At 39.1% G+C, this 25502-nt stretch overlaps 1 protein-coding gene across 1 annotated transcript; it reads left to right on the forward strand.

Moving 5' to 3' along the window:
• The first annotated feature begins 5297 nt into the window (after positions 1–5297).
• LOC144594729 (myosin-4-like) lies at positions 5298–23651 on the forward strand. The gene is made up of 38 exons (XM_078401572.1): positions 5298–5501; positions 5598–5741; positions 5820–5976; positions 6838–6865; positions 7469–7586; positions 7698–7790; positions 7914–7977; positions 8079–8177; positions 8279–8382; positions 9278–9416; positions 10273–10391; positions 10479–10628; positions 10745–10915; positions 11015–11315; positions 11406–11470; positions 11603–11690; positions 11785–11902; positions 12012–12135; positions 12434–12570; positions 12684–12939; positions 13023–13265; positions 13367–13543; positions 13638–13783; positions 14238–14328; positions 14435–14824; positions 14933–15059; positions 15171–15289; positions 15454–15650; positions 15736–15919; positions 16924–17089; positions 17330–17454; positions 17651–17959; positions 18211–18414; positions 20378–20503; positions 20627–20797; positions 20887–20991; positions 21534–21629; positions 23466–23651. Exons 1-38 carry the CDS (start codon positions 5298–5300, stop codon positions 23649–23651), a joined length of 5841 nt encoding a protein of 1946 aa, XP_078257698.1.
• Positions 23652–25502: the final 1851 nt, after the last annotated feature.

Genomic DNA, 25502 nt, shown 5'->3' on the forward strand with positions numbered 1-25502 from the left:
TCTGATTGCCATTTTATATTCCTCAGCTCAAGGAATCAGTTCCTCAACAATGTGTAGGAAGGAACTGGAGAAGCTGGTTTAAACCAAAGACAGATACAAAAGGTTGGAGTAACTCAGCTGGTCAGGTTCCACCTCTGGAGAAAAACAATAGGTTACGTTTCAGATCGAGATCTTTCTCAAGGGTCTCGACCCGAAACATCACCTATTCCTTTTTTCCAAAGATGCTGTCTGACTCACTGAGTTTCTCAACAATATTTTTTAACAATTCCTCTCAGAATATTTTATGTCTCAATGATATTACTTCTCCATCTTTCATACATTAACCATTCTCTCTCTTTATGGAATAACACCTTCATTGTGAATTATTGTAAAACATAGATGGTGCGCTAACGTCTAAATGTTTCCATTTTAAGTATGAAGATCAAAACATTCAAAATGCTTTTTTGCATAAGTATTTTACAAACGTAGCCAATTTTCCTTGTTTCTCAATATAATAAACCCTTGATAATTATAAGATAACATACTCTTTAAATTCTTAATTCCATGCACTAACCACATTTTTACTTGCTGTGACTCTGGACACAAATTGCACACAAATATTCCTCTGTATTTCAAAATTCACTCTACATGATGAGAAAAGTATTGGTCAATTTGTTCTTCCTGCTAAAGATAACATTATACTCTACCTAACACTATTTTCCCCTTTTGCTCAATCTCACCACATCTCCATTCAGACACTGCATCATCTAAAATGTTGCATCATCAGCAAATATGAATACCTTCTCTGTTGAATTACATGGCACCCAGCATTTATCCCTGTGGCATCTTACTCATGAATGTCAACCTGAAAATTACTAATTCATTCATATTCTGTTTCATGCCCTTTGAAGAACTGCCCGAAATGTCACCTGTTATCAAAACTATGGTCTAACCTTTCTAAATATCAATTAGCCTGCAATTTTTAATTCAGATATGTAGGAAGGAACTGCAGATGTAGGTTTAAACCAAAGATAGCCAAAAAAATCTGGAGTAACTCAGCAAGTCATGTCATAACGTCATAAGGGATAGGAGCAGAATTAGGCCATTCGGCCCATCAAGTCTACTCCGCCTGCCTTCTCCCCAAAACCTCTGACCTGTACTAATCAAGAATCTCTTTGTGCCTTAAAAATATCCACTGACTTGGCCTCCAAAGCCTTCTGTGGCAAAAACAATCCACAGATTCTCTGACTAAAGAAAATTCTCCTCATTTCCTTCCTAAAAGAACGTCCTTTAATTCTGAGGTTGTGACCTCCAGTCCTAGACTCTCCCACTAATGGAAACATCACATCCACTCCATTCAAGCCTTTCACTATTCTGTGTGTTTCAGTGAGGTTCCCCTTCATTCTTTTAAACTCAGGTCGAGACCCTTCCTCAGGTAGTCTGAAGAAAGGTCTTGACCAAAAATGTCACCTATTCCTTTTCTCGAGAGATGCTGTGTGACCCGCTGAGATACACCAGTTTTTTTGTGTTTATCTTTAATTCAGAGATCTGTTATTAATTTATTTTTACATCAAAAACATTTGTCTCTATTTCCCATTAGTTCATCTATTTTGTTCCAGATCATACGGTCAGATGGAACATTTTTAATTTTATGATTTTTCATTAAAATTCTGTTACCTCCTGCCACATTCTGACTCTCAGTGACATCCTTCTGTCGAAATCTGGCTGACCAAAGAGTATATATGTTCCTGGATCAAATGGTTTGGTAACTCCACACTTCCTGTATGCCTGCGGCTAGGATTCGTGTTCCTCATGTCCTGGGGAAACACAGCGGATGAGGCTATTGGGAATTTCACTGATCTCCAACCAATTGGTGCAAATCCTTCCTGTCATCCCTACAGAATATTGTCATGTTTTTTATGCTCAACAAGTAGGTTGCTACTCATGATAATTAGTTTATTTTTGACCCATTCAATTATCTGCTAGAAGTTAATCAGTCTATATTATTGATAGCAACCATTTTATTTGTTGAATGCTATCTTTTAAATACAGTCACTTAAATTAAGCACTAATTCTGTAACTGTATATCCTTACCATGCTTATCAGGGCACCACAGGTATTCGTGATAAGTACCATATTGCTTTGTATCAAACTCTCACAATTACCTCCAGTAATTGCCCCGTTAGGACACTGAGTTGCATTCCATTGATTTCCATTCTCAATGACCACTTGCAAAACTCCAATTGTTTCAAATGATTGCAACCATTAACCATTTTATTTTAAGTGTCATCGCAGATGTAAAGAAGAGAATTCACACCAATCAGCACATTTTGGACAAGTATGGTCTTCTCCTTGGAACTCTCATTACTGGAATCAACGTCTATCTTGACCATATCACCAGGAGCCTGGCTCTTAATGATAGCGGAGTCAGGGGTATGGGGAGAAGGCAGGAACAGGGTACTGAGTGTGAATGATCAGCCATGATCATATTGAATGGCGGTGCTGGCTCAAAGGGCCGAATGGCCTACTTCTGCACCTATTGTCTATTGTTTATTGTCTAGTACACACTGTGCCTCTCCCGATAAACTCAAATGTAGTCATTTATAAGATTTCAATTTGTTTGTCTTGGAGTTGAGTTGCTGGGCAAAACCTCCAAATGTTTCAAATGCTTACAGACAATTATGTTTCTTACCAGAAGTGTAATGTAGGATATAAAAGAAGTCAGCAGCATTCAACATATTTTGATGGCAAGATTGAGAGCAGATTGTTATTTTCAAAAAGCATTTAAGGGAGAAAAGTTACTGTTTTGGTGTAAATACCTAATTACCCACCACTATTTGTTGTTGCACTATTTGTACACTCTCAACACTATCATGACTACACAAATCTGGTAAATCTTGTTAGGTGTAAATTATTAGTTTTGCATGAACTACAGAGTTTACCAAAAGACATAAGAAATGGGAGCAAGAATTGTCCATTGGTCTACTCGACTTGCACTGATTTTCATTATGACATGGCTGATCTTTTACTTCAGTGATATAGTCTGGCATTGTCCCCATATCATGTTCTCTTAATATTCTGACCAAAATGACTGAGGCTTTTCAATGTTCTATGATAGTAAATTCTTAATCTTCACCATTGTGTGAATGAAGAAAATTTTGCTCTTCTCAGTCCTAAGTGTCCTATCCTCTCTTCTGAAACTGTGCCCTCTACTGCTAGACTCATCAGTCCGAGAAACATTTTCCCTGCAACCTGCCCATAAAGCCGTTGAAAACTTTGTATGTATCATTGAGATCTTAGCTTATCCTAAAAAAATGCATTCACAGTCTACTCAGTCTCTCCTCAAATAGTAAACATGACACCCTGTTACTCCTCTAGTGAATTTTTGTAGCACTCCTATGGTAAATATAGCCTGCTTTTTGCCCAAAGATTTTAATACTACACTCAGGATTCCCAGTGCAATCTCATCATACCCTTATGCAATGATTTGTGGAATATGTCATATTTTTCACCATATATTTTATGGAAATTATGGAAATGTACAATTTTGCATTTTAATTAAACCTATACTGTCCTGGCCTTTTTAATTAAACCCAAGTTGTCCTGACCATAGTTTCAACGTGGATATTAGAGGCTATGCAGGAATTTATAAAAACAATTTATTTTTGTAAACGGATTTGTAAATTATAAATGTGGCTTGTGCTTATAAAGAAAAGCACCACCTGTTCAGTAGAAGCCTATTTTAAAGATTCAGTGGAATGGAGATACTAAAACCCGGGTTTGTTACTTGTCAGCTTTACATCTTCAACTTATATGGCTTCGTGGGGTGTCAATAGGATTACTGCTGATGAATTCCAAACCAAATTGCTTATGTTGCTTGTCTAATTATATCCCAATATTAGAATGCCAGTCAATGCAACAAGAAAATCTGCTCATGGCTTTTTACACTAAATATAGGAACCTGACATGCTGTGCACACAAAAAAAGTATATATAGTTGACCAGCGCACAGAGAAAGTTGCTGGTGCCCAACCATCGGGGTAAGTTTCTCCCTTTCTTCATAAACATTCACTGGCGAAGCCGGGGAGGGGAGGGGAGGGGGGGGGGGGGGCATCATGTCTGTCGGGTATTAAATGATGAGGAAGAAAAAATCAATCCAGAAAGTAACCACAATTAGAAAAGACCAATGAACATAAACATTTTGGCTCATGTAGATCAGACCCCGGATGATGTAAAATTAATTAATTTATTATCTTCTTTTGCTAGAATTGCGTGGAATCTCCTTTTTTTCTTCACTGAGACTGAAAAAGGTAAAGGACGATTGAGCAAGCAAATGTTCTAACAGAAACGCGTGATTGATGAAACTACGTTTGATTTTGAAGAGTTGATTATCGTTCGGTGATAGCGCATAAAATTCAAATACATATGAATGCACTTTAACGATTCTGCAGGAGTTGTTATTTAACACGCATTAAAAGTAGTTGCTTCAACATCCACCCGCGCAGCGTGATGTATCATGTATCACGAATAGCATAAATGCTGCACATATTCTGTGCACCAGTGGCGAGGTGATCAGCATTTTCTACAGTTACCAAGCAAACGTATCACAAATATCTAGTACCAATGAAAGGTAACCAGTGCATATAATGTAATTTGTAATTATATGTTTAAATGATATTGGCATTCAAGAAACGTATTTGACGCTGCATTGGAAAGATTTGTTACATGAGATTTTCGCACCATTTTCCCGTTAAATTAAACGATGTAGAATTGCTCTGGTCTTGAAGAGTGAAACTCCACGTTAGGATTTTTTATAACACTATGGCCAGGCAACACGAGCACGTTTGCACATTAAGTAGTCGGACCCTACAGAATCAATAAATTCAGTATCCGATGAGAAACGTGCTGAAAAGAACGTGTCTCGTCAAAGGGCTTTGCCCTTCAAAGTACAACGACGTTCAAAGTATGCTGTCAATCCAGAACAATGATAGTGGGCATTTGAAACTTATACCAAAACAAAAACTGTGATGTTCAGCAAACAATGTTAATATAGAACTGGTAACGTATGCGAATTAATTATGTGTTATGAATAAGCGATACAGGCCAAGAGCAACGTGATGACAATATAGAAATGAAAGGATGTAATTATTTTCACAACAACTAATAACAAGTGAAGTTGTCCGAATGAACTCTGTTACTTTCTGATAAATAAATCAACGAATCATTTGTTACTACTAAAGAGAAATGCATAGATTTTGCTGATGCAATTCAGGATCATACTTACACCTTCCCCGTCAATTCCAGCAATAGACCGAAGCCATGGGGGACGCGGAGATGGCAGTGTTTGGAAAGGCGGCGCCTTTTTTACGGAAGACTGATAAAGAAAGGGTTGAAGCTCAGAGCCGACCTTTCGATGCCAAAACTTGCTGTTATGCCCCCGATCCTAAAGAACTGTTCGCGAAGGCAATCATCAAGAGTAGGGAGGGCGGCAAAGCCACCGTGGAGTTCTTGGAAGACAAGAGGGTTCGTTGAACAGTTAAACATAATACTGTATTCTGTAACCTCTGCAGCGTACGCCGTTGACACATTTCATTACATTTGCCTGGTGATTATTTTCAGACCGCTACTGTTAAAGACGATGAGGTCCTGCAGATGAATCCTCCAAAATACGATAAAGTAGAGGACATGGTCATGATGACCCATCTGAACGAAGCAACCGTGTTGTTTAACCTCAAAGAGCGTTATGCAGCCTGGATGATCTACGTAAGTGCAGTTGTTTGTTCTTGCAAAATGACCATACTGCAATACCTGATAAATGCTAATTATATTCTCCCACCTTAGACCTACTCTGGGTTGTTCTGTGTCACTGTGAACCCCTACAAGTGGTTGCCAGTGTATGACCCGCACGTTGTGTCGGGGTACAGGGGCAAGAAGCGTCAAGAGGCTCCTCCTCACATCTTCTCCATCTCTGACAACGCGTATCAAGCCATGCAAACTGGTAGGTGGCCAGATTTGATCATAATAGATTTTATTTTCTGCTTAGAGCCGAATTACTACCGAGTTGTAGCAAAGAACATGGAACAAACGTATGCAGATAACAAACAATAATTCCGACATCTGTACTCTTGCCTTCATCGGTCGGGGCTTGAGTGGAGAGTCACGATGTCATTGTTGCAACTTTATAGGACTTTGGTTACGCTGCGTTTGGGGTACTGTGCGCAAGTCTGATCGCCCCATTACAGGAAGGGTGTGGGTATAGAAGAGGTACAGCAGAATGCTGCATGGATTAGAGGGTATAAAACGTAAGGACAAGTTAGGCAAACTTGGATAGTTTTCTCTGGAGCGTTGTCGGTCGAGGAAAGACTTAATATAAATATATTAATCTAGAAGGGCACAGATAGGGTCGACAGTCAGAGCCTGTGCCCCACGGTGGACAGAGAAAGGGCATCGTTTGAAGGAGATGAGCGGCCAAGTATCCCCTGATGATGGTGGTGGAGGCAAAGACAACATGGCATTGAGAGGTTTTCAGACAGACACATTGTTATGCAGGGATGGGAATGATGTCGATCCCTTGCAGGCAAAGGAGATTAGTTTATCATCATATCATCATCATATATATACAGCCGGAAACAGGCCTTTTCGGCCCACCAAGTCCGTGCCGCCCAGTGATCCCCGTACATTAACACTATCCTACACCCACTAGGGACAATTTTTACATTTACCCAGCCAATTAATGCCTGAAAGACCTGTTCCTCTGTAGTACTGTTCAAAGTTCTACTTGTGGTCTTTGTGTCTCCCAACAAACCCGCGCCTTTCTGTGATTTTAACTCTGGATACTGATGTTGTTTTCTTTTTCCAGATCGTGAAAACCAGTCCATCCTGATTACGTGAGTGTTACTGAGTTCAGAGCTTGCGATAGTGTGACTATTTTCTGATAGAGGTGTAATTATTTATTTTTTGCATATCCATCACAATCGCTAATATCACCAGGTACATATTTTCTGTTGAAACGCTCTTCTTCAATCCAAAAACCTCTCTATTCATATCGAGTCATTTTTTAGTTTTGTGCTCACAACCTTCCCTCAAGCGACACCTCAATAAGGTTTATAATTCTTCCCTGGCGTTGGCTCTTCGGCGATATCTTCTGTCCATGTAATCAGGAGACCTCTGCAATCATTCAACTATAGTCTCTTGTGCGGCGCTGATTTCACTTGACGTTGTTCTTATATAAAAACAGACGATAATTATGTGAAATAATTCCAAAAATTTGCTTCTTACGCGTGATCAGAGCTGAGTAGAGTTTCTATAACATTAGGTTACATGATCTCTCTTTTCACAGTCTCGTCGACCTCCCCCTCCAAACCCCTCAGTATTTCTTCTTTATGGCGATCTGAGCCAAGCTTTTTTAGAATTGCAGATCACTCGAATCTTTATTCCTCCAATCTGCCGCGCTGTTAGTTTGGTAATTATTCTTCACGTTCTTCACCCAGCGGAGAATCCGGTGCCGGGAAGACTGTGAACACGAAACGTGTCATCCAGTACTTCGCTTCGGTTGCAGCGGTAGTCGACCCCAAGAAGAAGGAAGCTCAAACTTCTGGGAAGATAAAGGTGAGACAGAGCTGGTATCATTCACAATCTGATACCGTCCTGCAATTTACTTCTAAATTAATTTTGTCAATGAGTCAATTCTAGATTTTAATATCAAAAGTATTTTTGCAGGGGTCACTGGAGGATCAAATCATCCAGGCTAACCCACTGTTGGAAGCTTTCGGTAATGCCAAGACTATGAGAAATGACAATTCATCTCGTTTCGTAAGTTTCCTGAGCAGTTTCATTCCCCTCTTGTGTGTGAGCATTGATTAACAGAGTAGAGTCGATTAAAACATTTCACGCAACTAAATTGGTTTCTGAAATGCTTGTTCTTTATGTTACAAGGGTAAATTCATCAGGATTCACTTCGGTACCACTGGTAAACTGGCTTCTGCTGACATTGAAACCTGTAAGTGCAGTGGAACTTGATTTGTAAATATTGTTTGTAAATCAAATTGTTGACTGGTTTGACATGTTCTTTGTCAAATCTATATTTGCTCATCTCCCCAGATCTACTGGAAAAATCCAGAGTGACATTCCAGCTGAAAGCTGAAAGGAGTTACCACATTTTCTACCAGATGATGACCAATCACAAACCAGAAATCGTTGGTAAGATTCAAAGTGGTGAACTGAAAATTAAAATGAATTGGGTTACACGTTGCCTTTCTTTAGTTGCTCACATGTCTTTCCACAAAACATTTATTTTCCAGAGTCGTGTCTAATTACCACCAATCCTTATGATTATCCTTTCATCAGCCAGGGTGAGATTACAGTCAAGAGTATTGATGACACAGAAGAATTGATTGCAACTGATGTGAGTAGTTGCTCTACAAATTTGTTTGGAACTTCTTATTTTGACTAATACATCATAATACATACAAATATATTCAAGCCATCACAAACATTAATCTATATTGACACAAAAGATATTCATAACTGAATGAAGATGATTTGGCCTAATGAAAAATAGTGAAAATAATTACACTGGTTGACCCAGGCAGTGTTAATGTACACGCAAATAAGAAAGATAAACTACTGCCATTGCTGATCTTAAGGTAACACATGTTAGGCCAGATGCATTCCAGCTTTTTGGTTTGGGAACAGCACTGCCCGTATCACAAGAAACTGCGAACAGGTGTGGATGTAGCCCAATCCATCACAAAGACCAGACACCCCACCATTGACTATATCTAAATTCATGGTGCTTTGGAAAAGAACCTACATAATCAAAGACTTGTCCCACCTCATTCATTTGTTCCTCTTCACACTCCCATTGGGCAGTAGATAAAGAAGCTTGAAAGCACATGTCACCAGACTCAAGAACAGCTCCAGCTTCTTCCCCTCTGTTATTAGGCGTCTGAATTGTCCTTCCATAAGTTAGGCTACTGTCTGATTCACCTTTACACCATTGTGGACATTGGACTTTGTCTCTGGAACTGATGCACACCAATGCTGAGAACTATATTCTGCAATCTGCACCTTTCCTTTGCTCTACCTACTGTACTTGAGTTTGACTTGATTGGAAAGATGTACATTATCTGATTTCATTGCAAGACAAAGATTTTCACTGTACCTTGGTTCGCATGACAATATTAAACCTACACCTACAAAAAAAGACTCCTCAAAGGAGTTTTTGAAAGTGTCTACTAGATAACTAATGTGTTCAATGCATTCATATTCTTTTTTATTCTAACAATTTTGTTGCCCAGACTGCCATCGATATCCTTGGCTTCGTCACTGAAGAGAAGTGGGGAATCTACAAACTCACTGGCGCAGTGATGCACATGGGCAATATGAAATTCAAGCAAAAGCAGCGTGAAGAGCAAGCAGAACCTGACGGCACAGAAGGTAACAGTTCATTTCGCTTCTGCATTTATCATTATTTACAAATTCAAAATAATAAGGCCCTTCAGTATAATGTAATCAGTGCAAGAATATTTTGTAATGATTCCCCACCTCCCTGACAAATATCTAGAGTTAATGTTCGCCACCAGAATGTTGCACTGTTCTGTGTTCTTTTGCCACCCTTGGCCCATCACAAACCATCATATTATTCATTGGTAATTTAATGTCAGCTATTTGGTACAAAATTGATATAGAAACATAGACATAGAAAATAGGTGTAGGAGTAGGCCACTCGGCCCTTCGCGCCTGCACCGCCATTCAATATGATCATGGCTGATCATCCAGCTCAGTAACCTGTACCAGCCTTCTCTCCATACCCCCTGACCCCTTTAGCAAAAAGGGCCACATCTAACTCCCTCTTAAATATAGCCAATGAACTGGCCTCAACTACCTTCTGTGGCAGAGAATTCCACAGACTCACCACTCTGTGTGAAGAAATGTTTTCTCAGTATATTGCGAAGAAGATGTTAAACTGAGGTTGGATGAATCAGGCAAATGTCGTGCTGTGCACGGATAATGCCAGAAGTTCCACAAATAGGGAAAATTAAACTTCCTGGCAGTTACTGTGTGAAATTTCATGAGTGAATGCCTCAGAGAACAGATTGCTGGAATGCAGAAAACAGCCTGTGAAGGAATGGGCATAATGGCATTGCTTCCAGGGGAGCCAACAGGATTCAAAAGGTATTTTGGCTGCCCGTGTGTCTTAATGAGAGAAGATAACATACAAAAGGTTTTTTCTCCAAAGAAAACAATTCACTGCCCTTTTCAAATGTAATCAATTGCTTTTATCTTTTGTTAGATGCCGACAAAGTTGCCTACCTGACCGGCCTTAACTCAGCAGATTTGCTAAAGGCATTGTGCTATCCACGAGTAAAGGTTGGCAATGAATTTGTGACCAAAGGTCAGACTGTTCAGCAGGTACAGTTACCAAGACATTTCACAGACGTTTAAAATACTTTATTTAGAGTGTTAACTTCAACTAAAACACATATTGTGTTATTTTAGGTCAACAACTCAGTTGGTGCTCTTTCCAAATCTGTTTTTGAGAAAATGTTCTTGTGGATGGTCGTCCGTATCAATCAACAACTGGACACAAAGCAGGCCAGACAGTATTTCATTGGTGTGCTGGATATCGCTGGTTTTGAAATTTTTGATGTAAGGTTCAGAATAATAAACATTAACAAAATCAAATATTTTAAATTGCCAACACTAAAGACGATACAGTAATAAGTGAATTAATGATAACACAAGAAATATCTTTATTTGTTCAGTACAACAGCTTGGAGCAGTTATGTATCAACTTCACCAATGAGAAACTGCAGCAGTTCTTCAACCATCACATGTTTGTTCTGGAACAAGAGGAATACAAGAAGGAAGGAATTGAATGGGAATTTATTGACTTTGGTATGGACTTGGCTGCTTGCATTGAGCTCATTGAGAAGGTAGGTAATATCATGGAGGACATGAATGAAAATAGAATATAAATATAGTTTTAAATTAATGGAAAAGACTAAAAAAAATAAACATTGGCATTCCCACAGCCCATGGGTATCTTCTCAATCCTCGAGGAGGAGTGCATGTTCCCCAAGGCCTCAGACACTTCATTCAAGAACAAGCTGTATGATCAGCACCTTGGAAAGTCAAACAACTTCCAGAAGCCCAAGCCTGTCAAAGGAAAGCCTGAAGCTCACTTCTCACTGCTCCATTATGCTGGCACTGTGGACTACAACATTACTGGCTGGCTGGATAAGAATAAGGATCCACTGAATGAAACTGTAATTGGGCTGTTCCAGAAGTCATCAGTGAAACTCTTGGGTACTCTCTACGTTGCAGCCCCTGAAGGTAAAGCTCTGCAATAAATGGCTGTTCGCAACTTTCTCGCCTTTAATAATATGATAAGAACAATCAAATTTGTTGCTTCTTTATCAACAGATAGTACCAAGAAAGCAGGCAAAAAGAAGGGCGGTTCATTCCAGACAGTGTCTGCTCTGTTTAGGGTAAGATTTTTTCTTGCACATTCATTTATCACATGTATTGAACAAGTTTTATGAATTGTGAATTAATTTGTAAATTGTTGACTGAATGCATCAAATTACTGTACAATTGCGTCTCTATTTTTAACCTCACAGGAAAACTTGGGCAAGCTGATGGCTAACCTGAGAACCACACATCCACATTTTGTGCGATGTCTCATCCCCAATGAGACAAAGACACCAGGCAAGTAGTAGTTCCATCTATCCAGTCAATGTGTTATAGAAAATAATTTTGTGTTCTAATTTATTCTTTTAAATATTTATCTTGTAAACACCAGGTGTTATGGAAAATCACCTTGTCATACATCAGTTGAGGTGCAATGGTGTGCTGGAAGGTATCAGAATTTGCAGAAAGGGATTCCCAAGCAGAATCATCTACGGTGACTTCAAGCAAAGGTGAAATATCTCAAAATCTACATTTTTATTTTCCATTCCAATATGCTGTTCAAAATATTTAGTTCCAATAAAAATCACTTATAATATGTATAAAACTCCCATGCAACAGGTACAGAATTCTAAATGCAAGTGCCATTCCCGAAGGCCAGTTCATTGACAGCAAGAAGGCGTCTGAGAAATTACTGGGATCCATTGATGTAGATCATGCCCAGTACAAGTTTGGACACACTAAGGTAATCATGTTGAATGTGTAAGTTTTGTAATGTGAAATAACAAGATGAATCAACAATATAGTTTTGAATGTAATCTTAGGCACAGGTGATTTGAAAAGCATCTTTGTTAATATGTAAGTGGATAAATGAGGCAAGTACAATTCCACTAAATCTGCTCCATTCAGTACTGTAAAATACTTATTCTATGTTGACATTCTGATACATATTTTTATGAACAAAAAAACAGTTTAAACTGTGCTCCTAAAATGTTTATGTTTTCAGAATTAAATACTGAAACAGATCCCTTACTTTGTTTAAGGTGTTCTTCAAGGCTGGTCTCTTAGGTGCACTTGAAGAGATGAGAGATGAAAAGTTGGCAGCCCTCATTACCCGCACTCAAGCTATGTGCAGAGGCTTTTTAATGAGGGTTGAATTTAAGAGAATGATGGAAAGGAGGTAAATACCTAAAAATATATTTGCACATGAACAAATTTTATACAGGAATATAGCATTTTAATGCATGAACAGAATATTGCTCTAATCTTTGTTCATTTTACCATGGCCTTTAGGGAAGCACTGTTCACTCTGCAGTACAACATCCGTTCATTCACCAATGTCAAACACTGGCCATGGATGCAACTGTACTTTAAGATCAAACCTCTCCTGAAGAGTGCTGAAACTGAAAAGGAAATGGCAAATATGAAAGATGACTTTGAGAAAACCAAGGAGGCACTTGCCAAATCTGAAGCACGGAAGAAGGAATTAGAAGAGAAAATGGTGGCTCTTGTGCAAGAAAAGAATGATCTCCAACTTCAAGTCCAATCGGTATCTACATTGGCTATCTTTGCATGGTTATGCATGTATACAAAACACATGGCCTGGTATAATTCATTATATCTTTACTGCAGGAAGGTGAAACGCTGGCAGATGCAGAAGAAAGATGTGAGGGGTTGATTAAAAATAAGATTCAACTAGAGGCTAAAGCGAAGGAAGCTAATGAAAGATTGGAAGATGAAGAGGAGATGAATGCTGAGCTGACAGCTAAGAAAAGGAAACTGGAGGATGAGTGCTCAGAACTGAAGAAAGATATTGATGACTTGGAGCTCACATTAGCCAAAGTTGAAAAAGAAAAACATGCCACTGAGAACAAGGTATTTAAGGGTGATCTTGATGTCAAGTTGATACACTACTCATGAATGATTTCTGATGATTACATGTCATTATTCTGTTTATTTTGTTTTGCTGAACTTAGGTTAAAAACCTCACTGAAGAGATGGCTTGTCTTGATGAAAGCATTGCTAAAATAACCAAGGAAAAGAAAGCTCTCCAGGAGGCCCACCAGCAGACCTTGGATGATCTCCAGGCTGAGGAAGACAAAGTCAACACTCTGACCAAAACAAAGACTAAGTTGGAACAACAAGTTGATGATGTGAGTATTTTAAACCATAACTAAATCAAATATTTTTTTTACAATTATCATTGTTTGAAGACAGTTCTAATAAAACATACTGTTTCTTAAAAAGCTTGAAGGTTCTCTGGAGCAGGAGAAGAAACTCCGCATGGATCTCGAGCGTGCTAAGAGAAAGCTTGAAGGTGACTTGAAGCTGTCTCAAGAAGTAACAATGGACTTGGAGAATGACAGGCAGCAACTGGATGAGAAACTAAAGAAGTCAGTACTTAAAGTTATGAACAAATATGTGTTTTTTTCATAATCCACTGTTTAAAATTGTTTTCTATTTGTCACGTTGATGCCTTGCAAACTATCCAGCAACTGGATGAGAAATTAAAGAAGTCAGTATTAGGTCGTTTTAGTAATTCACTGTTTAAAATTGGATCCCACTTGCCTTGTTCATGTCATGCAAAGTTTATTTTCATGACTTTGACACTTATGTTGGAAAACATGAAGTTTTACTGATTTGAGCTTCTGTGATTGTATTACTTAAATGAACATACTCTTCAAAGATGATATGGTGATATATTTAAAGTTTATTTTTGGTATCTGCTGTTTACCAAGTAACTATTTCTTCAGAATGCTATAAGAATAAACCACTTTTTGTGCGTTCATTCAAAATACGTTAAAATGTTCTTTTATTTAACTGAATTCTTCATTTTTATTATTAAAGGAAAGAGTTTGAAATCAGCCAGCTTCAAAGCAAAGTTGAAGATGAGCAGGCTATGGCTTCCCAACTGCAGAAAAAGATTAAAGAATTACAGGTGATGTACATGTCCAGTAACGTTATCAATGTCTTTCAGTGGAAGTCATATGCATGAATTGATTTTACTGGTTCCTTGATTATAACCAATGCATATTTATCTTAAGGCTCGTATTGAGGAGCTCGAGGAAGAAATTGAAGCTGAACGTGCCGCTCGTGCTAAGACTGAGAAACAGAGAGCCGATCTTTCTCGGGAACTTGAAGAGATCAGTGAGCGACTGGAAGAAGCTGGTGGGGCAACTTCAGCTCAGATTGAAATGAACAAGAAACGAGAGGCAGAATTTCAGAAAATGCGCCGTGACCTGGAAGAATCCACCCTCCAGCACGAGGCCACATCTGCTGCTCTTCGCAAGAAGCAGGCTGACAGCGTGGCAGAACTTGGGGAACAAATCGATAATCTGCAGCGTGTCAAGCAGAAGCTCGAGAAGGAAAAGAGTGAACTGAAGATGGAAATTGATGACCTTGCCAGCAACATGGAATCAGTGTCCAAAGCTAAGGTACGGTGAAAGAGGACATTATATACCACACTTGTATAGTTAACTTTGAATTGGTGGTGTTGTTTAGTTGGTGTTGCATCTCTTGAAAACTGGTTGCTTTGGTTTCAGGTAAACCTTGAGAAAGTATCTCGGACACTAGAGGACCAGGTCAGTGAAATGAAGACCAAACACGATGAACATCAACGGTTGATCAATGACTTATCAACTCATAAAGCACGTCTTGCAACAGAAAATGGTATTGATCTTGATTTCAAAATAATATTGATCTATATTTGTTGTTCACCATATAGAAAACATTAACATGTAATATTTGTAATATTTCACTCACAATATCTTTAATTTACAGGCGAGTTGAACCGCCAGGTGGAGGAGAAAGAGGCCTTAGTATCGCAGCTGACAAGAGGAAAGCAAGGATATACCCAACAGCTTGAGGAACTCAAGAGGCAACTGGAGGAAGAAACAAAGGTACCAAAGTGAAACATTATAAAATATTACAATGCATACCATGAAAATCCAACAATACTTTCTTTTTATTGTGACCTGAATGAGAAAGACAAGGTTAAGTACTTTCTAATAATCACAACAATATTAAATATAATTTAACTCATGCCATCCTGTAATCATTTCAGGCTAAGGGAGCCCTGGCCCATGCTCTTCAAAGTGCCCGCCATGACTGTGACATGCTCCGTGAACAATATGAAGAGGAGATGGAGGCAAAGGCTGAGCTTCAGCGTGGAATGTCCAAGGCCAACAGTGAAGTGGCTCAGTGGAGATCAAAATATGAAACTGATGCAATCCAGCGCACAGAGGAACTGGAAGACGCCAAGTATGTAACAAAAATGCTGTCAATGAGAATGTATGTTCTTCCCACATTTCATGTGAGATGGACATGATGGTTTTGTGTTTTTCAGGAAAAAACTTGCTCAGCGTCTGCAGGATGCAGAGGAGCACATTGAGGCCGTGAACTCCAAATGTGCTTCACTGGAAAAGACTAAACAGAGATTGCAGAATGAAGTGGAGGATCTGATGATAGATGTAGAGAGGGCAAATTCAGCAGCAGCAGCTCTGGACAAGAAACAAAGAAATTTTGACAAGGTAGGAACTGGTAGTCGTATTGTTTCTCTTTGCATGCCGTTCTGAAGAAAGTAACCAACATCATGCATATCAATTTTAGCAAGGGACTGGCAAGCAGCTGGCAGATTAATTTTATGTGAAAATTTGACCTCATTAATGGCTTGACAAAAATATTTCCATGGAACTAAATTAATAACATTGATGTTTCTCAATGGGTAGTTTATATTATTCTCTCCTGAAAGACTGGGGATATGGTATCAATAGATCTTTGTTAAGTAAAATTAGCAAGTCATCATGTCCAAACAGGTTGTTAACTGCAGATCTGCCACAATCTAACAGAATGGTAAACAATTGAAAGGGCTCAGTGATTTTGACATTTCCTGAGTGTGAAAATGTCACATTAGAAATATCAGACATATTAAATTGCTGAAGCCTTTTAATATTGTACCCTTCTAAGAAGTACTCCTTGTCTGTTTACCCAGTCAAGCATAATATTGTGCTTGCAAAGTCATTTTCATGGAGTCATTAAGTCATAGAGTAAGAGGTAAGAAACAGGCCCTTCATCCCAACTTGCCCACACCGGCCAACACGTCCCAGCTACACTAGGCGCGCCTGCCTGCGTTTGGTCCATATCCCTCCGAACCTGTCCCATTCATGTACCTGTCTAACCGTTTCTTAAACGTCGGGATAGTCCCAGTCTCCACTACATCCTCTTGCAGCTTGTTCCGACAACCAATACCCTTTGTGTGAAAAAGTTACCCCTCAGATTCCTATTAAATCTTTTCCCCTTCACCTTGAACCTATGTTCTCTGGTCCTTGATTCCCCTACTCTGGGCAAGAGGCCTTGTGCATCTACCAGATCTATTCCTCTCATGATTTTATACATATGGATGCTGGGAAAATATTAGTTCCGTTTTCAATTTGAAATCTAACTTTCTTTCTTAATGGCTATCACACCTCATTGCTACTGAGATAGAAGTTAAATTTGAGAATACATTTCAAACATTTACATTTGTACAATTAAGGTTCTGGCAGATTGGAAACAGAAATATGAGGAGAGTCAGGCAGAACTGGAAGCAGCTCTGAAGGAATCTCGTGCTTTGAGTACAGAAATCTTTAAGATGAAGAATGCATATGAGGAGTCTCTGGATCACCTTGAAACTCTTAAACGGGAGAACAAGAATCTACAACGTACGTTTAAAATCTTTCTCTTATTTAAGCATTTTAAATTGTTGGTACTATGAAAAAGATACTTGTTTACCTTGGATTTAAATACCTGCAGCATACCTATTTATCTTGGAATTTAATACCTTTACAGATTCTATTCTGACTCAATGACCAATCCTTCTGAATTTTCACTGACAATGTAAAATATGCTTGCATTTCTATTTTAATCCAAGTTTTATCAACTAACACTACCTTTAAACACAGAGGAGATTTCTGATCTGAGTGAGCAACTGGGTGAAAGTAGCAAGGCCCTCCATGAGATGGAAAAGGCAAAGAAGACAGCTGAGCAGGAAAAGAGTGAAATTCAGTCAGCATTGGAGGAGGCAGAGGTAAAGTTAACAGTTATTCTGACATTATATTTTAGAAATAGATATTTTGAACTATCATAGTTGTCAAATAGAGTAAATAAGTTGCCATAATATCAGAGTAACGACAGCTTAACATATATTTTTAAGATATAAAGAAATCAACTTTTATGACAACAATGTGCAAAATACTGAAAAATATAGTTAATCTCTCTTGTAGGCCTCTCTGGAACATGAGGAGAGCAAGATCCTCCGCATTCAGCTGGAACTGAACCAAGTGAAATCTGAAGTTGACAGAAAGATTGCAGAGAAAGATGAGGAGATCGATCAGGTGAAGAGGAATCACCAGAGAGTTGTGGACACAATGCAGAGCGCTTTGGAGTCTGAAGTCAGGAGCAGAAATGATGCCTTGAGAATCAAGAAGAAAATGGAGGGAGATCTAAATGAAATGGAAATTCAGCTGGGACATGCCAATCGCCAGGCCTCAGAAGCTCAAAAACATCTCCGAAACATACAGGGTCAATTGAAGGTTTGTATGATGGAATAATGACTTCCAGTTTCACTGTTATTTTAAATGTATGATTATCAGTCAATTATGTAAGTATTGATTTTCTTCTCACAGCATGTAATATAAAATGCAAGATTTGTTATTTGCCAGTTGATTTCGATTTTTCATTATTGATGAAAAACAGCTTCTTGCTACAACTGATTCAAATACAAGGTAAGCATTACAGTGTACTGTGATATCTGGTAACAAAGCAATCTTGCATTTATAAACAGGACACCCAGTTACATCTAGATGATGCCTGCAGAAGCCAGGAAGACTTGAAGGAGCAACTGGCCATGGTGGAGCGCAGAAGCGGCCTGCAACAGGCTGAGATTGAAGAAATGAGAGCCGCTCTGGAACAGACAGACCGAGCTCGCAAAATTGCTGAACAAGAGCTGATTGATGTCACTGAAAGAGTTCAGCTGCTGCACTCTCAGGTCTGTTCCCACATTGATGTTACCCGAACAATAGGGTAATCCTAAAAGGGGAATTTTATAATTGCTTTGTTCAATTTCCTGTTTGGGTACCAGCTGGTTTACAGGAAAGATCTCCAGTGATAGAAACATTGAAACACAGAAACATAGAAAATAGGTGCAGAAGTAGGCCATTTGGCCCTTTGAGCCAGCACCGCCATTCAATATGATCATGGCTGATCATCCAAAATCAGTACCCCGTTACTGCTTTCACCCCATATCCCTTGATTCCATTAGCCCTAAGAGCTAAATTTAATTCTTTCTTGAAAACATCCAACGAATTGGCCTCCACTGCCTTCTGTGGCAGAGAATTCCAGATTCACAACTCTCTGGGTGAAGACGTTTATCCTTATTTCAGTCCTAAATGGCCTACCCCTTATTCTTAAACTGTAATCCCTGGTTCTGGACTCCTCAACATAGGGAACACTTTTCCTGCATCTAGCCTGTCTATTCCCTTAAGAATTTTGTATGTTTCTATAAGATCCCCTATCATCCATTGAAATTCCAGTGAATACAAGCCCAGTCGACCCATTCTTTCATCATATATCAGTCTCGTCATCCTGGGAATTAACCTGGTGAACCTCGGCTGCACTCCCTCAATGGCGAGAATGTTCTTCCTCAAATTAGGAGATCAAAACTGCACACAATACTCCAGGTGTGGTCTCACCAGGGCCCTCTACAACTGCAGTAGGACCTCCTTGCTCCTAAACTCAAATCCTCTCACAATGAAGGCCAACATGCCATTAGCTTTCTTCATTGCCTACAGTACCTGCATGCTTACTTTCAGTGACTGATACACAAGCACACCCAGGTCTTGTTGCCCCCCCCCCCCACCCCCCTTTTCCTAATCTGACACCATTCAGATAATAATCTGTCTTCCTGTTCTTGCTACCGAAGTGGATAACCTCACATTCAACCTCATATACTGCATCTGCCATGCATCTACCCACTCACACAACCTATCCAATTCACCCTGGAGCATCATATCATCCTCCTCACAGCTCAGCTTTGTCATCCGCAAACTCGGAGATGTTACATTTAATTCCCTCCTCCAAATCGTTAATATATATTGTAAATAACTGGAGTCCCAGCACTGAGCTTTGCGGCACCCCACAAGTCACTGCCTGCCATTCCGAAAAGGACTAATTGATTTCTACTCTTTGCTTCCTGTCTGCCAACCAGTTCTCTATCCATGTCAATAACCTTCCCCCAATACCATGTGCTCTAATTTTGCACAATAATCTCTTGTGTTGGACCTTGATAGGCAGCTACAGATTGTTGCTCATTTTTCCTGCTGAGTTCCAACCTCAGGAATCCAGCTCAGCAACCAATAATGGTGTGAGGGCCAAGTAAAATGTTACTTGATTGCCTCATCTCTTCATAGCATGACTTCAGACATCCAATATCCACTGGCATATGGACAACAGTAGATTGATATCCATCTCCCTATGTCTTGTTTGTTATTGGTTCCGTCAAAATTCTTCCTCCACCTCCCACTATATGCTAGTGCACATTGAAACTGAGATTAAATTCATCTTTACTCCTGCAAAACTAACATTGGGGCACAGATAATGTGAATGTAGTCTTTTTTTCTAGGGAAGGGAAATGAAAAGCTGGAGAACATCAATTTAAAGTGAGAGAAGAAAGATTTAAAAGGGATCTGAGGGAAAATTTCTTCACACACAGAAGTGGTAGATATATGGAACAAGCTGCCAAAGAAAATGAATGTGGTTGGTACAATAATAACATTTAGAAGACATTTGGCCAGGTACATGGATAGGAATGATTTAGATGCATGTAGGCCAAATACATAAAATGGGATGAGCCCAGATAGCCATTTTTGTCAGCATTCATAGGTTGGGATGAAGGGCCTGTTTCAGTGTTGTACTTCTCTATGACTCTTATTCAAAATTGTCTTTTCCTGCAGAACACCAGCCTCATTAATACTAAGAAGAAGCTGGATGCTGACCTGAATCACATCCAGACTGAAATGGAGGAAACTATCCAGGAGTCAAGAAATGCTGAAGAGAAAGCAAAGAAGGCTATCACTGATGTCAGTCATAAATTATTTTAACAATTTGATTTTTGTTTACAAATATTATCTCAATTAATTATGTTGATAAAATTAGTATCTTGAACATAAGTAATGATTTGCCCAATTGCCTCAAATTGCAAGGCTGCCATGATGGCTGAAGAGCTGAAGAAGGAACAGGACACCAGTGCTCACCTTGAACGAATGAAGAAGAACCTTGAGCAGACAGTGAAGGACCTGCAGCATCGGCTGGATGAGGCTGAACAGCTGGCAATGAAAGGAGGAAAGAAACAGCTCCAGAAACTGGAGTCCAGGGTAAATCCTGAGACTGTTTTACAATGCACACCGAAACTTTGGGTATAATATGGATATTATGGAATAAATCCCATTTTGTGGTTGTTTAGGTGCGCGAGCTGGAAAATGAGCTGGAAGCCGAGCAGAAGCGAGGTGCTGATGCCATTAAAGGTGTTCGCAAGTATGAAAGAAGGGTCAAGGAACTATCTTATCAGGTACAGTTAATAATCAAATGGTGCACTTACTTCAGCCAAAGCTTTGGAAGGATAGCTGTGTCCCTGTAGGCAGACCCCTACAGTCAGCATAATTGGTGTCCTGACCACCCCACAAGATTTGCTTTGTCCTTTGAGGTTGGCCCATTCTCCGTAAAGTCCTGATTGAATTGTTACTTTTCCAGTCTTGGTTGATTGAAGAAAGTGTAATTTGTATGCACCAAGTAACAGAAGCTTTCAATAAAATGAATCTGGTGGGCACAACACAAGTCTTGCAGTAAAGGCATTTTGGGGTCCTAGGGACAATTAGCCTTTGACTGGGTCACTGAAAAGAAACCCTTTCCCAACACTAATTAGAGGGAGGGTCATGCTGTGAGATGATGATGTGAGGCCATTAGTAATGGAGCACTGAGAAGGCAGCCATGTAGCTATCACAGAGGGATGAGTGGGTCAGCAAGAACTAGGATATGTATTTTTTAATGTGGCACAAGAATACAATAAAATGAAAAGATCATTACTAATGTTGCTTCTTTTATGACATTCAGTCAGAGGAAGACAGAAAGAATGTCCTGAGACTACAGGACCTGGTCGACAAGCTGCAGATGAAGGTTAAGGCCTACAAGAGACAATCTGAGGAGTCCGTAAGTTATTATGACTGTAACTAGAATTTTTCAAGAAAATTATTTTGTATGACTCATTAAATTTTAAGATATTTCTATAATATAAAGAACTGTTAACACAATCTACATTAATAGTGAGGTAGGAATATCATGTCTATGGGCAGAGGATTGAAAACGCCATCTCCATTCAAAGCTCTAGAAATAGTTCAATTAGATTACTTCCCATTGCTTCAATCTCCAAGGAATATAGACACATTCTATTTAATCGTGAATATCTGAGCTATGAAATATTTGTCATAATATAAGGCTCATTATCATAATTCATGAATAGCCTGTTTTAAAGGGTCAGTTAAAGAATAAGAGCATTATAAGCAGGACCAGGTGTAGCATAGTAGGATTGTCAGCCTTCACCATTCAATAAGATTAAATCCGTTCTTTAATTTTTCTATCTAATTTCTCCTATCGAGAAATCCACCAGGTCCAAGCTTGAATGGACTTGACAAAGTTATCCAAACCCTATGGTCCATAGTTCTAGTCTCTTCAGGCAGTTTTTCATCATCTACATTACCAAATATCTCAAGAATTTTAAATGTTTCAAGAATACCATTTCCTGTTGTTCACAATTCCAAAGAATGTGGACATGTTTTATTATGTATCTGCTCATATGACAGGTCCCACCTCAAGAAAATAATGAAAAGGGCAAGTGGAATGCTAGCTTGATGCAGAGGACTGGAGGATTATTTATATTACAGTTGCACAAAACATTGATTAGTCCACAGCTACAAACAGTTGTGAATGCCTTACCTGAGAAAGACATTATTTTCCTTTGGATGAGATTTATCAGAATGACACCTAGACTCCAAAGGTTAAATTTTGAGGGGTTTACCAAACTAGGATTCTATACCATGAAATTTAGATGATCGATAAATACATCTCTTGATCCTCTTGAACACATCATCTGTGATGTAACCTGGGGTCATTGGGCATTTCAGGTGTTTCAACATCAGACACACTCGCCCGGGCAAGCCAGCCGTGGTTGATCACACCACGACTTGTGGTCAGGTGGCATTCGCTCCTCACCATGGACCTCCTCTCCTGATCCAGAGCCATCTCAAGACTTTCACCACTGCCTCTGTGGTGTTCTTGATGGCTCTTCTCCTCTCCATTCCCATGATGCCCAGTGCACTCAAGGCCATGTAGAGTGATTGCCCTGCAAAACCTCTACAGCCAACCTCGATGGGCATACACCTTGCCTCCCAGTCCTGCTTACGGCAGTCTATGCCCAGCTCTTTGTACTTGGTCTTCCTCTCATGGGCCTCCTCCAGACCGTCCTCCCACAGCACTGTCAGTTCAAACAAGACGACGTTCTTGATCGCCTCTGAGACCAGGAGGATGTCAAGCCTCAAGATTAAGGGCTGCCAAGATTGTGTGGAAATCAGGATTGATGTAGGAAAACTGTTACTGCTATTTGATGCCAAGTGCTAGTGGGCATAGCGTGATAGTTTTCCACATTAGAAGTAAATAGGAAAAGCTAATCATTTCTTTAAATGCATGTGATTCACAAATTAAAGTATCTCAACCCCAAGTATAAGAGATCAACACAAAGCACAGAATATTTCAGAAGAGACCTTCATTCAAACTAAACTATTTAAAATCATGCAAAAGATTGATTCATGCACGTTTCTGCATTATCCAATCTTGATATTCAAAAAATAAAGCTGGCAAACCTTCATACAATAAAGCTCAAAAACTGCAAATTTCTTTATTAGTTGCTCACCAAAATTATAATGGTGTTTAGCAATCACTTTGTAAATAATTTATTCTTAAAATCTGAGCTTTCACACTGTTTTCCTACAGGAGGAGCAGGCCAATGTTCACCTGTCCAAGTTCAGGAAGGTTCAGCATGAACTGGAGGAAGCCGAGGAACGTGCCGACATTGCCGAGTCTCAAGTCAACAAACTTAGAACTAAAACCCGCGAAATTACTATCAAGGTACAGGAAAAAGTATTCAAAATGCTGATTTATATCAACATGGAGGAATAGAAATAATACGATCCTTATTTCTGTCATTAATCAATGTGTAAGTAAATTTTAAAGATGCATTTATAATACTGATTTAATAATTTGCATTTCCTTTTTACCTATCAGAGCGCTGAAGAGTAGATGCCAACTTGAAATGGTCCAAAGAAGAAATCTACAAAATGTGTATTTCTTTGTAACATAGTTTTATAAATGTAGCAATATCAACAGAAATAAACGTGCAACACGAAACTGTTTCCTTGTCAGCTTGTGTTATTTAGATAATGCAATAATTATGGTCTATCTCAATCTGAAGAAGGGTCTCTTAAATGCCACCATGGAATCTACCTCCACTGCCACCCCTGGCAGCACATTGTAAGCACCAACCACTCTACACAGAAAAAAACTTGCCCTGCATATCTCCTTTAATGTTTCCCCTCTAACCTTTTAGATGTACCCTATGGTCTTTGACAGTTCCACCATTGCAAAAAAGTTTTTACTGTATATAATTGTATATACATGTTTACCTCTCATAATTGTATATACCTTTATCAGGTTTCCCATCAACCTCCAATGTTCAAAAGAAAACAATCTAGGTTTGTCCAACCTTCCTTGTAAGGTAATACCTATACCGTAGGGCTCTGGCAAAACATTTTATATGGTTAAACAAAAACTTCTGTCTTTAGTCATTATGTTCGATTGCAGAAACAATACCAGAAATACCATTTCCAAAGCACCAAAATATGTGGAAGCATACCTAAATAGTCCATTTTTTTCTTTATATTCCCCAGTTTTAGGTAACATTACATTTTCCAATTTAGGTAACTAACCAACAATAACCCTTTTTCCTTCCCTATCTCCTTCCACCTATATCTCTTCCTCTGGTTTTCACATTTTGTGCTTCTTCTCCCCTGATCTCCTTTATCCCATAGCTGTTTATCTATCCTTGCAACAAGTCCAGTCTCCACCTCTCTTCCAGTTTTCTTCCCCCCCCCCCCCCCCATTACAATAATCTGAAGGGTCCTGACCCAAAACATCATTCAGCCATGTTTTCCAGATATGTTGCTTGACCAGCTTAGTTACTCCAGTACTTTGTGTCGTTTTTGGTACACCTGCAGTTCCTTGTGTCGACACTCGCATTAGCTTATTGAACTAAGGCGTGAAAGGTAGAGAAATTTCAAATAGGTGTCTTTGAAGCCTGAGAGTTTTGCCTCCTAAATGGGCCTTGTGATTGTAAATTTACTGAATCAAGTCCAAATAATGACAATTTGGATGACGCAAGATTAATTTCCATTTGTGGTCATAAAATATCTTCTGTTTTAATCATAATAGCATCTATTTTTCCTGGTACTCTATATTTGGGCAAAATTTGCAAGCCAACAGTTTCATCAGAGGCCCACACAGTCATTCAGAAGAGAAATTTCACTAAAATGTTTCCTGATCTTAATGTTATGGAAACATTCAAGGAAACATCAAAGCTCAAAATCCTCAAATGGAAGAGTGATAATTGTGATAACTACAGTCCAAAGCGATTGGAAACAAAAACTGTCAATGAAAAGATTAAACAGGTTATCAAGAATACATAGTTTTCAAACTGGATTAGCCACAATGAGGTAGAGTGTTACATGGAGAGACATGTCAATCCAAATTTGGAACCCTTTGATAACAATGGGATTGTTACTAAAATAAATAGAAATGGCATATGCTAAATTTCAACTAATGAAAAAAGCAAGAAAATAGACAGTGCAGATGGTGAAGCGCAGCACCGAGTGAAGATAGCAAGCATGGTCAATAAATGGGTTGATATAAGCACCTTTAAGACATTTTAAGCCAATGACCATTTCATGTGTGATGGTGGCCTTTATTAAATTTTCC

This window comes from Rhinoraja longicauda, chromosome 6 (assembly GCF_053455715.1).
Source record: "Rhinoraja longicauda isolate Sanriku21f chromosome 6, sRhiLon1.1, whole genome shotgun sequence".
Lineage (NCBI taxonomy): Eukaryota > Metazoa > Chordata > Chondrichthyes > Rajiformes > Arhynchobatidae > Rhinoraja > Rhinoraja longicauda.

Excerpts from the sequence above, each read along its gene's own strand:
- LOC144594729 (XM_078401572.1), top strand. The coding sequence starts at position 5,298 with ATGGGGGACGCGGAGATGGCAGTGTTTGGAAAGGCGGCGCCTTTTTTA. Across the intron at positions 9,417-10,272 it reads AGAACCTGACGGCACAGAAG|ATGCCGACAAAGTTGCCTAC; the intron begins GTAACAGTTCAT and ends ATCTTTTGTTAG. Across the intron at positions 20,992-21,533 it reads TCAAGGAACTATCTTATCAG|TCAGAGGAAGACAGAAAGAA; the intron begins GTACAGTTAATA and ends TATGACATTCAG.